At 35.7% G+C, this 18,306-nt stretch overlaps 1 protein-coding gene and 1 long non-coding RNA gene across 2 annotated transcripts in view; both read right to left on the reverse strand.

The window, feature by feature from the left end:
• Positions 1-18,306, reverse strand: part of LOC128557158 (uncharacterized) — a 252,569-nt gene that overhangs the window by 44,443 nt on the left and 189,820 nt on the right. Inside the window, exon 11 of the mRNA XM_053544035.1 lies at positions 14,255-14,396. Coding sequence (XP_053400010.1) covers positions 14,255-14,396 — 142 coding nt within the window. The remainder of the gene's footprint in view (positions 1-14,254; positions 14,397-18,306) is intronic.
• Positions 6,633-7,531, reverse strand: LOC128557161 (uncharacterized). The gene is made up of 2 exons (XR_008371075.1): positions 7,054-7,531; positions 6,633-6,765 (listed from the first exon to the last, which is right to left on the reverse strand). It is a non-coding gene; the product is annotated as an uncharacterized LOC128557161 (long non-coding RNA).

Below are 18,306 nucleotides of genomic sequence, written 5' to 3' on the forward strand. Positions count from 1 at the left end.
TATTCATCTTAGTTGTGATTTTGAATTTGAAGTCATTCATCGGTATACATCTGTACTGTTTATTTCTGGTATTAGGCCCACTTGGACCAACTTTTTTCCCCTTATTTTCCTTTTTTTCTAGTAAGTTTTTACGTATTTCAAGACTTGTTATTTATTTATTGTACACAAATGGAAAAAGGTGATTTTCTAAGCGATTTCTTGCTGTTCAAAGTGAATTTACCTCTGAAACAGAAGGGGTAGAGTTAGACATCTCTAAAAATACTGAGTTACATACGGTTGTCAATTTTGCCTTCATTCTTTAGATTACATATTGTAGAAGAAATGTGCGTAGGTTTTACTTCTGCCCCAAGGTTATTTTTAAATGAAGTGAGCAAAATTCAAAAACAGATCCGCATGATTCGACCTTAATTTTTCGATGTTGGAGCTACAATTATGTCTCCTTAAATCCGTTTACTCGAGGCACCCTAGCAAAAATGATATTGACAGTTTTTATTTTAAGTTTTATAATTGTTTACCAATAGTTTGATGTTTCTTTCATAAAAAAATAATAGTATAATGAATTCTCTGCAAACGTTTTGGATAAAGGCCACCACTTTTAAATTTATTTATTTAAATATCATAAATTACACAAAATTAATAAAAAAAGATGGCATGGTAGAAGTTTTTAAAAATTTGCAAGTAAGTGCGAAGCACGGTCAACTGTAAGAATATACCCAGCAAATGCCATTTTTTAAACAACACTATTAGGGGCCTTATACCTTAATTCATATTGCACATTTATACTGCATATACACAACTTAGCGTACACGTGTATTTAAACGACGACTGACATACATTTTCACATCTGCCAGTCAGAATGGTTTTATAATCTAGACCGGAAATTCTTACGAAGTTTTAAGTGTAACGTTGAAAAAGCTATAAACTACGTGCTGTTTCTCTTAGATAAGAAATATGAGAAATGTGACCGGTACACAATGGAAAATAAATTACCGTTTGTCCAATATCCGTAGTACACATTTACAGAACTTCGCGTTTTAGGTATGAAATGCGCGATAGAAATTGGTTAGTATATTTTCCCGTTCATGACCATAGGCACCCGATTTTTTGGGCTACGCTCCTGCACCGCAGAGCGCGCGCGCGCCGACATATATCGTACCATGTCATGCACTGTAATTCAACCTACCTATATAAAAGGTGAAAAGTCCACAAATCTCCCGTTTAAGAAATGGCATATTTTCTCCTGTTACTTAAAAAAACTAAAGGTACCGAAGCGACCATTATTGAAGCAACGGATGTTTACGTTTTGCACCGTAGACTGGTTTCAGAAGTTGTTGTTGTTGTGAGATGTTGCTGGCGCCAAATTTGAACGGTTGTTTTGACAGCACAGAAGTGTAAAAGAAGATATCAAAATAAAATAATGGAAAAGAATGTACTAAATTTAAACGATTGGTATGATCTTTGATTCAAAAATACATCAGTCAGCACCGTCAAATTGTTCTTTGTAACTTGGGGCCTCAATGACAGTGAGTTGGCTGGATTCGAATGTCCTTCCTACTCACAGATTTTTGTTCGAAATCTCGCTTAAATATGGTATTCTTCGTGTGAGGTGTGTGGAAACCTTCCCACTGGTTTATCAAAGACCGCTGGATCAGCCTATGCTGAAATAGTTCTATAGGTCGTACTCCACCATCAAAAACAGGAAAAGTTGTCATATGGTCTAAATTCTGTCATTGTGGCTCTAAACCCAAAAGAAACTACATGTGATATGCATAGTATGAACATATAGATCTAAGAGTAGATCTAATTGTAATTAACAAGTCATCATAAGAAATATAACAAAACGAAAGTAGTAACAAAACATGTTTACATGCTATAGATACTTTCATCAGCTTATAGATGGTAGGGTATATGTGCGATTTTTATCAACTTAGAAAACTGTTGCGAAACAACGTTAAATATATACGCTGTTTTAATACAGGTCACTTTCTGACTACCTCGCAGTCAAAAAGTTGTGAGGCTATCATCAGGCATTTGATTATAAATAGATCTATGCAGGTACAGTCCCATAGAGTTCTTGGATTAACAATTAGATACCATTTGCATGGTCAGTACATCTACAAACTGTTATGAGACTCGTTTAAAATACTATTTTTTGAAACGTGCAGAAACAGTAGTTAGCTCAAAACTTGTTTCATGGGAGTTATTATATTTTGCAGTATTCTGTAAGTATGCTGAAACAGCAGCTAACATAAAAGACTTTATTGGGTTGTATTTATATGAGAAAAAAAAGCGAAAACTGACATGACTTTTGTTAACACTGATTTTCAATAAGTGGGTTCATTCGTTCTTCCACCTTGATAAAAAGCATTTATCAATTAACCACGTGATTACGTTTTGTGTTGAAATATGGACATCATTGAAGCTGTTAGGGAAAATAAGGTTTATCTGATTACATGTGCAAGAACATTAAACAGCCATTCTCCCAAAATCGACTCATATTGGAAAAAAAACATGTCGCCGAGCTTTCAGTAATATTTTTCAAAATGTTCGAGCACAAAACTTTGAACTTGGGCTTAATCTTATACCAGCAATATATTGACAATTACTTAAAACATTTTTTGGTATCTTATTTCACAATTAGCATACACGAGTAGACGTTAAAATTGCCAAATATTATAAAAACGCCATGTCGCCACGATAATCTGCGAATAAAATGGGCTACTTCGTCATTCTACGGCATCATTTGGTATTGGTGTTTCAACTTTTTAACTGTACCTATATTTATCATGATACAATGAAGCATGTTTCCCATCAGAAACTGGTATTTTGGTAGTAATTTCTCTTTGTATCGAACACGTCTATGGTACCGTAACGAATTTTGAACATAGTCTAGCGAACGGTGATTACAATTAAATAGTCGTTTTGAAAGTGCGTTGAATGTGTAAATGGTTAAAGTCATCAGCAAAATTCCAAGAATAGGCTTGCCAAAAGAAATAAATACTTAGAAGCCGTTCAAAGTCAGAATTAAAAATGTCGCATTTCAAGTACTATGCTTCCGTAACGCTACTATTATAAAAACTGAGCGCCCAAATGTGAGATTGGAGTTAGAATGATAAACACTGTACAGAGAATGCTTCGAAACATAATCTGTCACAACGGTAAGTTCATCTTTGTTTATTATATAAGACAATAAACAGTTTTTATATGCTTCCGTAACACCTATTTTCCGTAACGTTATGTTCCGTAACAAACTAAAAGGCCGTGTATATGCAAATGACAGTCATAAAAATGTTATATATAAATGGTGTTTTATTCGAGATGTTGTATAAAATTGCAGTGTTACTTTTTTATTAAGAAAACTGACATTTTGGAAGTGTATGATGGTAGAATAGTATATTTGCAGATAATGGTGATAAAAACTGAAATTACGAATCCTAAGGTGAAAAATTATGTGAACTAAGTGCCTTCTGTTATTAAACAAAGTCTGCCTATTACAAAATTCTGTTATAATTCTAAAAATATTTAGTATTTCTGACTTTTTTGTATGGTTTTGTAAAAGTTACTTTTTATATGTTCCGTAACAAACTTTCGGAAAAGTTTCCATGGCAGTTATTTAGTTGTATGAGATAGTTGGTGTTTTTAAAACCTACTGTTTAACTCCAGACTGTTGTCTAATGCGTTTAATTCAAACAAGTTACATTTCTTTTCTTTTGAAGAATCTGTAAAGATTGCAGAAATTTTGAGACAATTTCAAGAGTTTGCTGATTCTCGCATTTCTTATCGGCTAGATAAAAGCTAACAAAGATGTGTAAATTTCACCGTCGGTTTTTACCCTTTACTATATTTATTTGTATGTAGAATGACTTTTTATCAAAGAAATTTGAAGTAAGTAGCAAATTTTTGCATTTCTATGTAATACAACTCAATGAACCTATTTTCCGTAACAAAATTAGGCATTATCTTCTGGAGGGCATCGTGGTATCTGTACTTCTGCTAGACCGATGAAAAGAAAAACCAACTTACTGAGTCTTAAAATCAGTAATGTTTTATTTTCTTGTGAGTGTAGCCTTTGCGTAAACACTAATGATGTGTCACATCCTCGCATGAAACTGTCGGCCAAAATGCTGCTCAGTTTCTTATACATGTCACAAGAAAAATAATCTTTCTGAAGTATAATGTTTTCATCTCATCGCGGTTTACATCTCTTCCTTTGAACAAATTTATTTCAAAAGCATGTTTGTGTATAACATTTATTGCGACTCCGATAGACCAGTATTTTATTCCACTGACGGTACCTGCTCGGGAAGACTATATTTTTTATCCAGTCTATGCTACTTACCGGATATATATTTATCTTTTTGTATGAAATATATTATATTGAATTAACAGTCTTGTGTACAACACCCAGCTAACAACATCTCAACAACAACAACATCTCACAACAACAACAACTTCTGAAACCAGTCTACGGTGCAAAACGTAAACATCCGTTGCTTCAATAATGGTCGCTTCGGTACCTTTAGTTTTTTTAAGTAACAGGAGAAAATATGCCATTTCTTAAACGGGAGATTTGTGGACTTTTCACCTTTTATATAGGTAGGTTGAATTACAGTGCATGACATGGTACGATATATGTCGGCGCGCGCGCGCTCTGCGGTGCAGGAGCGTAGCCCAAAAAATCGGGTGCCTATGTTCATGACCATGTTTTTTTAGAATACCTAGGGGTAGGGTATAACATGTACAGAGGCATTTCTTTCTGGTCTGGTGCCAGTCGATTGCATGCTTAATGTATTATCAGTCAGTCAGTGTTTAAGTTTAATAACGGTCTAGCCGCCCTTTCAGACGCAATGAAGCATTGAACTGCCACGTGGAGTATAATCGAACTACCGTATTAATTATAATACTGAAGTTATGTAGCAACATATATACTACAGCTATAACATAAAAATAGGAAATCTTAAACAAATATTTTGACTCAATTTTACATCAATCGTGAAAGAATATTAAAATATAAAATTGAATATAGGGAAAAGATAATATGAATTGGTCATTATAAAAGCTGTACAAAATAGGGGAGAATAAGAATAAAGAGAAGTAATTCAAAAATCTAATCTACTTTTAGACATAATCAATTCTTATATAATAACAAACTCTTCCGCAGTGATATCCTTTGCCACTTGAGTTGGGACAGGTAGGAAGAATCACATGTATATACAAGTAGAAAAATAATTCAGATCATATACTGTTGTTTTTTTACTAACACGTGCAATATGTAATATTAAGGCTAAATTAGAGAAATCTTTATAATACGTTCCGGACATGTATTTTTATCGGCATATTTTCAGGCGCTTCGGTCACATCCGGGGTTATCTGAAATGTTTTAAAGGAAAACACAAGCCATGGTCGATGGGTCAACAGACCTAAGACATTTTTTTGTCATGCGATATGACGCATGCTTTAACCTTATTGTATTAATATATGTATGAGAATATCAACGGACTGTAGAACAATGTTCAGAGAATAGTTAATATTAATAAAAATATCTGTCGATTAGCCTGAAAAACTGGTAAAAACCTTACGGCGGATTAATCTGCCTTTCAGTGAAAACTGTCAGTTTGATATTCTTTCAAGCTCTGAAATACGGTAGTTACATTTGTATAGGTCTCAACCGCTTCGCGGTTTCAACCTAAAAACTAGTACAGATCAGAAACCTCACACCAAAATACACATTGTTACCGATTTTCTTCAGTCGTAGACACAGGACTCGTAGGTTAGGATAAACAACAATACAACAAATATTTTGCTCATCTTCTGAATTGTTTAGAGCATGTTTGGGTATAAAGCTCTGTTGAGCCGTATATGTCAAAGATCGAATATGTAACACGTCTGTGATATGATCGGCCGTAAAATTGGCATTTGTCTAATGTGACATGTTCGTTTGCTCATTTTTGACAGTTTACACCGAAACGTATATGTCACATACGTTGTAATATAAAAGTGCATGAAACTACAAGTCATACTTTAGACAAACTCATTCTTGGAAGGGTATCAGATCCCACCCATCCTTGACCCCCGCACCCGCTATCCCCCGCAGGAGCCATGCAAATATATCAAGATTTTTAGTGTTTTTGAAATAAATGTATCGTAATTGACAAACCCATTTTTGCATTTCTGCTCCCCGAAAAATACAACAAAGGCCTTCGTGATGAAAAATGAAATGCTATTATAATGGATATCTCCAACTGTTACATCCATAAAATGTGTACCGTATTTTATCACCATGACGTCACTGTTTGAAACGGCGTGATGGTCAGCGGCATGACACAGAAAGTTCAGAGAAAGAAATTTCAAAGAGTAGTAGTGATTGTGATGGTCGTAGTGATAGTAGAAGTGGTGGTAGTAGTAGAACCCAGTAGACATTTGATGTCGGTTAGACGTCGTATAGACGTCGGACCCCGACGTCGGATTAACGTTGGATTTTGGTTGGATTTGCAAACCGTTTAGACGTCGGATCCCGACGTTGGCTAGACGTCGCAATCCGACCATTTTCCAACCAAATTCTAACCACTTTCCAACCAAAATCTGACCAAATTTTGAACAGAATTTGCAATCAAACAAGTAATCAACACATGTATTTTATCATCTTTATTTCACATGATAGCGACATAAGTCTAATATCATAAATCCAAAAAAGGTAATCCAGTAATTGAAACTTTCAAGTTTAGTCATGTCTGCATGATTCTTCAACTCCGCTAAAATTCCCATCTGAAATGTATAAAATTTGACAGTTTCATCATTTCATAAAATTTGAAAACTTATACAAGTATGCTAGAGCTATTACTAAAGAACATAATTGCTACGTGCAAAACAAACATGTTACATTTTAAATTCTAAAAGAAATCTCTATAACCTCATAAAATGTAATGAAGTTTTATATAAAACGCAATTGATTTTTAAAGTAATAAACATAATGTATCAATCTTCGAAAGAATACGTAACATTAAAAAGAATAACCATTAAACTAAGTACAACTTTCAAAAATCTGCTACTCACGTTGCGGATCCCTTTGTGTAAAGTATTTATAAACTTGCTCTATCTTATCCCACAAATATCAAATTACCGGAAGACTTGTGTAAACCGATGCAGGCTTATCTTATCTTGCGAAGACATGACTAATAAACAACATGTGTAGAAGAAGATCCTTAGAATAATTTATACATGTGTATAGAATGCATTTTTTTCTTGAACAGTTTTAAATTGGTAAAATAGATATCCGTTTCCGAAAATAGACAATCTCATGTGATTTTGTAACATAATTAATGATAATGTTTGATGTGCGAATGAACTATTATTTATAAGCGCATGTTCAGGCATAACTATCTTTAAACTATAATAGCAAAATTACACCAGTTAATTTCATAAATGAAAACATTTAAACAGACTTTCTATCCAACCTAATTCCAACGTCTCCTAGACGTCTAAGTCCGACGTCTATTAGACGTCGTGGTTATGACGTTGGTTAGACGTTGGATTCAGGTCGCCGACGTCGCGATCAAAATTCAACGTCTAACCAACGTCGGTACGACGTCAGGTGTTTACTGGGAAGTGGTGGTAATGGTAGTGGTGGTGGTAGAAGTAGTGGTGGTAGTAATGGTGGTAGTAGAAGTTATAGTAGTGATCGTGGTAGTAGTGATGCTGGTAGTGGTTATGATGGTAGTTTTATAAGTTATAGTAGTGGTGGTAGTAGTACTAGTGTTTGTGGTGATGGTAGTGGCAGTGGTGGTGTCAGTCGTAGTAGCGGTGACAGTGGATAGTTTATACATAATTCATTTTAGGTAGGCTGTGTGTCACAAATTGACATACGGGCCTCATTGTATCTGTAGTGTAAATGCAGGTATTGCATCATCTTTTTGTAAATTTTTGAGTTATTGAGATAAATGTCAGATTTGTCGCATAAAATACCTCTCATGTTTTCCTGTATTTCATAACTTAAATTTCCATGTAAATTTTATTAAATTCGGTTCAGTAATAAGAAAGTTGATATTTTATAAACTTCAGTAATTTATGTTTTTATCCCCAAAACCACTATAACGGGCCTTAAATTGTCAATTTCAATCCGCGCCAAAGAAGTCAGATTTCCCGGCTATATCGTGAATCCCGTGGAAAAGCAAATAGTCGGAGTTCACGCTTAAGCCGTGAGTCCCATGAAATTTAGTATTTGGCGGGACATTACCCTACAAATAGACTGGACTAGATATGCCTAGCGCACATCACATTTTGACATTAGACGAATTTACGTCAAGTTGATTTTTCTTGCTAGAAATTTATCCTCGATCGAGCTTCTTCCACCAGACGGCTTTTACCTGGGGATGCTGTCACGACCCGGAAGTACAATACCCGAGGTTCGTTTGTCTTCACTCGCCTGGATGTGATTTTCCAAGCGCAGAGCTTTCGTCCCATGGTTGTGCCGTAAACCGCAAAGACGATGATTTTTGTTATCCTCTGAAGACAGCTCAGGGATGCAATCACCTACCATCATAGGGAGCCAAAACGGAGTCAACGTATTCATTCGGTTTAAAGGGACTTTACTTGAAAATTTGTTGTATTTTTGTGCTACTTTAAGTTCGAAATTAACGGAAACAACTGTGCCACGTAACGTTAAAACGGAACTGTCAGTGTTAGAACTTTATATCTAGAGATACTGAGCCCAGATTTTTCTTTCTTATAATCGGATTTTTTTTGTCATTTATCATTCATTCATTGTAAATAATCATTTTATGTAAATAGATATGTAAATATTGTAAAGGGTGTTGAATTGTTTTGATAGTTGTTGCCTCCGGTACGTCCATCTTGTCACACTGTGAAACAAGTTCTACAACTTATAATAATCACCATCGACACTTCATACCTGAAAGAATCCATCTTCACGTGTATGAGAGAAGGGAAGCTTATTTCCCTTTTTCAATGCTGAGCGCCAAGAAAGAGAGCCACTGGAACTATTTTTCACGTCTTTGGTATAGCTTGGTGGGAGATAGAACCCACGACCTCCAACACTGGAAGCGGACGCTCTACCACTAGGCTATCGAGGCGGTTTTAGTGGTAGTGGTTGTGGCGGTTGTAGTGGTACTAATAGAAGTGCTAGTGGTAGTAGTTGTGACGATGGTGGTGGTAGTTTGAACTCATCTGGACAGCAGATGGCATCCATCTGGTGGCGATTTCGAACAGCAATCAAGTATCATATTTTCAATCTTTTTTTCGATCAAGGCAGTTTCTTAACGATGAAGAGTCGCTTGCTACATGATCTTTTCACGATTTCTTCACGAACGCTTGCCAACCGACCACTGCTCAATGTTTTTAGATATCAAAAATATCGGATTAAAAGACCAAAAAATACCGAACAAAATAGACATATAACGAATATTCCGACCTCTTGCTAATCGAACTTGATTAGACACTGATCATTTCTTATTATTTTGTCAATGATAACTCGACCGCCACCCGACGGATGCACGAACACAGTCGGTAACTTGCCAAACCCCTCAGTTGATAATTTATAAACATTTATACAAATTAAAAACATAAAACTAATCACCTCGACCACACTAGTCCAGTATCCGAACAATGTTTTGGAACGATCGTATAGATCTGATCGGCCGTGTGAATCTTTTTGTTATTATTATCTGAATTTTTCTTTTATCATAAAACAAGTGTAACTTGTTTGTATGTATGTCATAAAAGTTTTATGACATACATACAAACTTGTTACACTTGTTTCTTTTAATGATTCCACAGACGTATGAAATAATAACAAAACAGAAATAATATCTTTGAGATACATAAAACAATTGCAATTATTTTCCCTTCAGTTCAATTCTAAATATAAATTGTTTGTATGTCCAAAAAAATATATCCACTTTGCATGATAAGACGCTAAAAATGAGAAAAATTTTAACGCCAAATAAAAATAAAAGAAGAGAAAGAAATGATAGGGTATACTCATGTGCGCTCATGATTTCTTTCAAGCAGTTTATTTTATATATTTTTTGCATGTGTCTCAGTGCTGTACGTGGTAAGGATCCATACTATAGATTTAAGAAAAAAAAACATTTCTTTAAATGATAATCAATTTTATTTTGCATAACTGCTATAATATTTTTCTAGACATATTCTGATATTTAAATATGATAAAAACTGGTCGAATACGGTAACCTTTTGTAAAGTTTTCTAGCATTAGCAAAATTTGTGTGGCCTAACTGAGACGTATCAATGAAAAATTCGTTTTCCTTTGCCCATTTCTGCATGTGAGATATTCGTATTGATGTGCCTATAAAAACATATGTCCAACGTATATATCACATATCATGTACCATATACGTTTCATGTCTGTGCTATTTTCGACCGAATATATCACGTATTCGGTCGAATTTTTCACTCGTGTTACATATTCGTTCTGTGACATATACGGTTCAACAAAGTTCTATTGACATGCAGCGCAACTGTTTCCTAATGCGCTATGACCAAAGGAAAAGGATATTATCTATCTATGTAAATTATGAAACAAACAACAGCAGCAGCAGCAATATAAGGGCAATTAACTGCTTCAATTTAGCCATGCGATTGCCTCCCTTGTACATATATGGTAGTGACGTCACACCACTATTCAATGTGTACACGATTACCGGGCTTAAGATTAAACTGTTAAATCAAGTGAATTAAAATCAGTTTTAAACATTTTTATGTACTAAATTTTGTTTGGTATAATAAAATAAATATCATATGGCAGCGTGTGTGACATTGATATGGTCAACCCTCGAAACAGAATGTCACCACTCGGCTTTCGCCTCGGGTGACATTCTGCCCTGGGGTATATCAGTTACCGAAACGCACTGCCTTCAACATTTTACATACTCGCTTCTCCCTCTGTGTACCCGAGTTTTTCATTCAACATTAGTTCGTTTCATTTTACTTTTTTGCCGATTATGTAAATGTATTGAATTGCGTAATACTTGTGCAATTATTTGTTCTAAGGAATCATTTCAATGTTCTTGAGAAGAATCAGTCGATATGTTTGCAGAGATCATATAAATCTTGAAATCTATTCACTACGTTTGTACTCATTCGTACTCAAAATATTTTCGTACTCAAAATAAATGGAATGTAAAGATAATATTCTTGACATTTTGTTCTTGTTTACCAAATTGTTAAGTGTTTTGCAAAATTATTGGTAACGTCATGTTTGTAATTATTATAACGAGAAATAAGAAAAATAATTTATAAACCTTCAGTACACGATTTTTGGTAGTGTTATTTCAGGGTCCCGGTTATAAATTACCGTTTCTAGAAATAACAGAACAACGACTGAAAGATTTACCGGAAGGAAGTGTCTAGGGGTACGGATCCGTACCTCTAGAATCTGATTCTAGAGGTACGGATCCGTACCTCTAGACAATCCTGTTAGGGGTTTTCTAGGGGTACGGACCTCCTTTTTCTAGAGATTTAAGATTATATATATCTTAAATTTTGTTGAAAATGAAATAAAAAAATAAGACTTAACCAGTGTTCACTTAAAACTTGGATCTAAATGGTTTACAGATACCAGCATTCACCCGATTGTTTACCTTCTATTTCAAAACCAAAATAACCGAGGAACTCCAAATGAATAAAATGTTCCGTGCCGATTAGTTTGTTGTAAAATAAACTGTTGATAACATGTAAGTGAGTGCATGTAACCCTTAAATGATTTCTATTTGAAATTCAGCAGAAAAAAATAAATTAAGCATAATAATATGCACCTATTTATTTTGTTATTTAACAAGATATATTGATAATCGGCACGGAACTGATTGTTTAACAATCAATTAACCGACATTAAGTAAAGAAAACTGTTTGTGAAAACGTCCCTTGTATCTCGTAACGGCTACCAAATGTGTGGAAAACATAAATACACTAAGGGTTAATTATCATTAAAAATAGATTTTTCCCTAACATATTTAACATTATTTTGTTTAATCTTTGTATTTTTTTCTGCCAGTTCGAATCCTCATGATTTATTTGGTGTTCCTCGGTTATTTAGGTTTCGAAAGAAAATGTAACAAATCGGGTGAACGGTGTTGTCTGTAAACCATTTAGGTTTAAGTTTAAGGTGAATTATGATGCAGTCTTATTTGTTATTTCATTTTCAACAAAATTTGAAATGTAAATGACCCTTAATCTCTAGAAAATCGGAGGTCCGTACCCCTAGAAAACCCCTTACAGGCTTGTCTAGAGGTACGGATCCGTACCCCTAGACACTTCCTTACCGGAAATGTAAAGTCATCACATTTGAAAACCATACACATATTCGTCGTGTCACCTTTTTTTCATTTTCTGTCCAAACACTTCTGCGGGTTTCTGCAGACGTTTATACACATAAAAACGTGTATTAATGCTACGATCTTGCAAAATAAAGCCACAAATGATGAAAAGCATGTTACGGATAAAGTGGGTACAAAATTGTGATTATCGAACTGACACAACGTATTATCATGGAAAAGAAATTGTGGAGTTTCATTTAGCTGTAATATAGAGAATGCAGTCTGAAAGACAGTTAAATCCCCTGCTACTGTTATGGATAGTGAAAGAGTAAACTTTTGACCTTGAGCTGTGACCTTGACTTTGAACTGACATGACTGACTTAAGAATTCTGCACATCATCTTGATGAGATGATCATTGATCCAAGTTTCATGAAAATCCTTCAAGGTGTTTAGGAGATACAGAGCTCAAACCTTTGACCTTGAGTTGTGACCTTGACCTTGAGTTGACATGGCTGCCTCATAAGTTCTTGATGTTGTTATCATTTGACCAAAGTTTAATGAAAATCCTTCAAGGGGTTTAGGAGATACAAAAAGAAGAGTGGACACAAATTGAAAGACTCAAACCTTTGTTACATTTACCTTGAGACGGCATGGCTGACTCATAAGTTCTGCACATCGTCTTGATAAGGTGATCATTTGACCCAGGTTTCATATGAATTCTTCAAGAGGATTAGGAGATACAGAACGGACACAAAATGAAACTCAAACCTTTGACCCTGAAATGTGACTTTGACCTTGAGCCAACACGGCTGACTTATGGATTCTGCACATCGTCTTGAGGAGGTTATCATTTGATGGGTGGGCCGATGGTCTAGTGGTAACACGCTTGACTGTCAATTCAGAGGTCCGGGGTTCAAATCCCGGTCCAGGCACTGAAAATTTCTGAGATGCTCTTGAGTGTCTCCCACCTAACTAGAGGTCTGTAGTGGTTCTTCCCAGGAAAGACGGATTCGGCTGTATCGGTGCTATACACTGGGCACGTTAAAGAACCAGACTGTCTATTCGAAAAGAGCTAGGCTAAGTTAGCCGGACACGTCTGTATCTAAAACGTTCTCTCTTTCTGTTCTGGGAGCTTTATCTCACTCTGTCCCTCTGGTCAGATAGCTCTGTGTCTGTACTAGTAGAGGATGAATTTCGCGCCCTGTGTGGCTGCGTCTACTATAAGTAAAGCGCCTTTGAGCGTGTTTATCATGAAAAGGGCGCTATATAAATCTGGTATAATAATAATAATAATAATAAAAAAGTGTGATGAAAATCCTTCAAGGAGTTTAGGAGATACAGAGCGGACACAAAATGAAAAAAGGCTCAAACCTGTAACCCTAAGTTGTGACCTTAAATTTGAGCTGGCACAGCTGACTGTAATATGTTCTGCACATCCTCTTGATGAGTTGATCATTTGATCCAAGTTTTACAAAATTCCTTCAAGAGGTTTAGGAGATACAGAGCGGACACGAAATGGAAGGCTAAAAGCTTTGACATTGAGTTTTGACCTTGACCTTGAGCCGACATGGCTGACTCATGAGTTCTGTACATTGTCTTGATTAGGTGATCATTTGACCCAAGTTTCATGAAAATCCTTCAAGGGGTTTAGGAGATATGGAGCGGACACAAAAGTGTTACGGACGGACTGACGGACGGAGACCATTCCTATAACCCCCATCACTCGTGGCGGCGGATTAAAAATCACATATATGTTATTGCTACGAATCGTTAAAAAGCTGTGTATATACGAAGTTAATTCTGAATAAATTAATCGACAACTGAGACGTCTTTTCTGTTTTGCCTCCGGAAAATAACTGTAAAGTAAACGTACCATCCGATGATAATAAAACGTCATGATACTCGATCCACATTGTATCTAAAACCATTGTAAAAAATGTTATTATCAATATTGTTGTACCTTTTCAGCAGCCTCTGTGATGCAGCTCTTTACATTTCCATCTGATACCGCAGGTTCCGTAAAGACCCAAAATATATCATCCTCAGAAATTGGCTCATCTGGTATTAGTCGATCATCGTCCTCAGAAATATTGCTGAACCTGCTAAAAATTGAATGTTTGAAATAATTCATTAGACCATCTTAGATTGAGAATAATATTTTTACTTATGACTTTTGTTTAATGTTATTCTTCTGTTATAAATAATGTTATATAGAGAAATATGTACGCAATGTCGTAATTCTTGGCATTATATGTTATATGTATTTATGAACGTCTTAAATCAGGTTGTCATAACAACCAGACATCAATATGCTCTTGAATTGTAATCTGAATTTGCAAATACCACTCAGTATGATCTCTGTGCATATTTTTGTCGAACAACGATTTAAAATATCTTCATTTTGGGCAATTTTACACATTTGTACCGTTAAAGTTATATCAAAACGTCGAATCTCACGATATATCCGTTACCTGTTTGGTTTGTCTAGTTTTCATGTACTAGTCTAGTAAAATCACAATGCTGCATGGCCATATATTTGAATATAAAATGTGAAGAATTGTGCTTAATTATGTGCTTGTCTACGACATATTTGAAATATATGGACTTCAATTATACTTTCATTATGAATCTCAATATTTCTTTCATAATTGCGTAAAAAATATAACTATTTTGAACTTAAAATAATTGACTTTTTTTTTTCAAGAAAAACTGTGTATTGTTGTTGCTACGCCGCTGACATGCGATTCAGAGCTCCTGCATAAACAGTTACATTGCTTTCGGATACATTTTTTCTTTTACCTTGCTCGAGACTGGTTCCAATCAAGCAAGCCGCATTTGTTCATTTAGTTCGATTAAGCAAGGGAACAACTCTATATCGGGTAACGGTATTTAAGCCTGAAAACCTCGTGCAAATTTCTCATTCTGCTTTCAACTGCTTTACACAGCTGCATCGTCACATGCAGTGTGCAGCAAAGATATAAACTTTAGAGCAACGTTATAAACTGCAGACAAGTCGAGGAGTCCGTCAAAGGGATAATGTGGGCTTACGCCAACAGATACCTGCTAGGAGGGCTGCTGCAACCCGTCAGCCTAACCAGGACGCCGCTGTAAATGCTGCACCTCCAGGGACCGAAGAAGCCGCCGCTGCCAGGCAGTCGCAAGGGTGGCAGACGGACCAGCCGCCGCCAAAAAAACCTTGAGGACAGAAGCGGACAAGAGACAAACTGACTGGGCCAGAAGATGACATCTTGCTGCCGTCAGACACTGGTAGGTCAAGTTGGATTGACTTTGCAGATGTAATTAGGGAATCTAGGTTATTACCTCCTGAAACTAACCAATCCAGGCCGAATTCTGATGTTTTGCATCCAGGTCGCGGCGTGAGAAGCCCAGGACTTAATAGTATTAATTCTTCACAGTCGATATTCCAGTCCGTTTCTAATGTTTTATTAAGCCCACCAGATATGCGTTTGTTGGGAGATGATGACCTTGCAGCGCATTTCCCTTCTTCAGTTGTTCAGGAGATTTGTAAAGGGGAATATGTTAACTTAGCTCTTCTGTTAAAAGGGGCAGTAGAGTTAGCTGAATTTTGTAACTTTCTCAGGTTAGTAGGTCCAGACGGCCATATTGAGTCTGCTAAAAAAGAGTGTAAGGAGAAAATCAGCTCTGAAAAAAAGATTGTCAGATGCTGTGACCTGTCCGAGAAATCAGTCCCAAAAGTTAGTACGCCGCGTCCTAAACCTTTTCGAGCCCGCCCTTTCTACAGACCATTCAGAGGTCAAGGTAGGGGCCAGCCCAATAAATAAATCTCTCACGGAGCCATGTAACCTTGATGTAACTAATTTAACCTTTCCACCAGTCGATATTTTAGTTTTAGAAAATTATTTGCTATCCTACGATCAACAAGAGGCAGCATGTTCGTTGAACGGTTTCAAAAATGGGTTTCCTTTACAGTATGATGAGCCTCGTAAAGCCAGAGAATCACCAAACCTAAAGTCTACAAAATTGAACCCTGATATTATTAAAAAAGCAAATCAACACTGAAATTGTAAACAGAGTTACGGGACCTTTTAAGGAGTCACCTGTTACTAATTTGGTTATTTTTTCCGATAGGCCTCGCTCCGAAAACAAAAAAGCCTGGGGAAGTTCGGAATGATCCATCATCTTTCAAACCCTCCTGGGGTTCGGTTAAGGATTATATTGATCCGGATTCATGTTCCGTTCATTGCACAGGTTTCGGTGAGGCTGTCAGACTTGTGCAAAATTTGGGAAAACATTGTAAGTTGTTTAAAATAGACATTAAAAATGCATTTCGGTTTCTCAATCGGACTTTGAATTGTCAGGATTTCGTTTTGGTGAAAATATATATTTTGACAAAACTCTATCATTTTTGGGCGTCAAAAATTTGCATCATTTTCGAAAGATTTGCAATGTTTTTAGTGTTTTTGGTCAAATTAAAGATGAAATCGTAAAGTTTGATACATTATATTCATGATTTTTAGGCGGTGCGAAAACCACTGAATCTTCTGTCTTAAACTTAAACATCTTTAAAGAAACAATGCTCAAGTTAGAGATTCTTTTAGCTCAATACAAAACAGTAGGTCATGTTGAGATTTTGGCCTTTTAGGCTTAGAATTGGATTCGTTCAAAACGGTTGTTAGAATTCCCCATGAAATATTTCAAGAAGTTGTTAAAAAATCAAGGATTAACTTTCTACGCCTAAAACAACTCTGAAGGCGATACAATCCCTAACTGGCTCTCTCAGCTTTTGCCTTTTGTTGTCAGGCCATTGTCGCTGGCAGACCTTTTATTCTCCGCTTGATAAATACCACGTGTGGCCTTTCTGTTCGGTATCATCACATCCTAATTAAAAAGGAAGTTCGCATTGACGTGGAAATGTGGGTAACTTATCTTAAGCATCACAACGATATATCTGTATTGGGTCACAAATGAGGACGTTCAATTGTTTACTGACAGCGCGGGCGGAGAAGGCATGGGGTTAGGTATTTATTTTAAGGGTCAATGGTGTAATGGTTCATGGCCGGATTCGTGGCATAATTCAGGCAGAACTTCAGATATTACAGCACTAGAGCAATTTCCTATTTTTGTTTAGTGGACGCAACTTGACCGCGACGGTTGGCCTTTGCATTATAATACATAATGAGGCACAACCTATTATTGAAAAGGAGTGTACGTAAAACACGAGCTGCACGAGAAAAAGGAAATATAAATGTGTGTAAATATAAATAAGTGTATTGGAAAGTTTTAACTGCTCAAATGTAAGTATATATACTTTGATACTGCACTGTATACAAACTAATTCCATGTAAATATACACGGCTACCCTAAGCACCCTTGATTTCTATAATGAAATAATCGATATGAATAATCAGCCTAAGGTCAACCATCGCGGTAAAGTTGCGACTTATTTAGCTCTATTCATCTCTGGTTTAGAATTGAAAAAAAAAAAATAAAATAAAATCAAGTTTAATTGTGATAATTCATCAGTTCTTCGCATTTTAAACAAGCTTACTGCAAAATCTAAACGTGTAATGTGCCTTGAGAGAACGCTTACTTTATGGTGTTTACAGCAAAATATCCTTTTTAAGGTTCATGTAAAGCGTTTGAGATCACCTCTTGGGTAAAATTTTATTTAAAGCCAACAGACCCATAAAAGTCATAACAATATATATATATGAAGTTGTTAAGAAGAAGTAGAAAATACGTTCTATAGAGGTCACCTTGTTTGGTAATATGTATTTTGTCTTACAACACATGTAATTCAACTGTCCACATTATATTTTGTACAAAATATCAAACTTCTTTTTCAAACATATTTTTTCTCTAAGTTTGTTTTTGTTGTGTGTCTTACATACTTATCTAGGTACTCCGGGAAATGAAAAATAGTTTACTTTTATATTTGTTGAAATACTGCAGTTTTTTGTCAATTTGACAGCTCTACTTTCACTTTCATTTTGCAATGTTTGAATTTATTAAATGTACATGGTTTGTAAC

This window comes from Mercenaria mercenaria, chromosome 5 (assembly GCF_021730395.1).
Source record: "Mercenaria mercenaria strain notata chromosome 5, MADL_Memer_1, whole genome shotgun sequence".
Classification (NCBI taxonomy): Eukaryota; Metazoa; Mollusca; class Bivalvia; order Venerida; family Veneridae; genus Mercenaria; species Mercenaria mercenaria.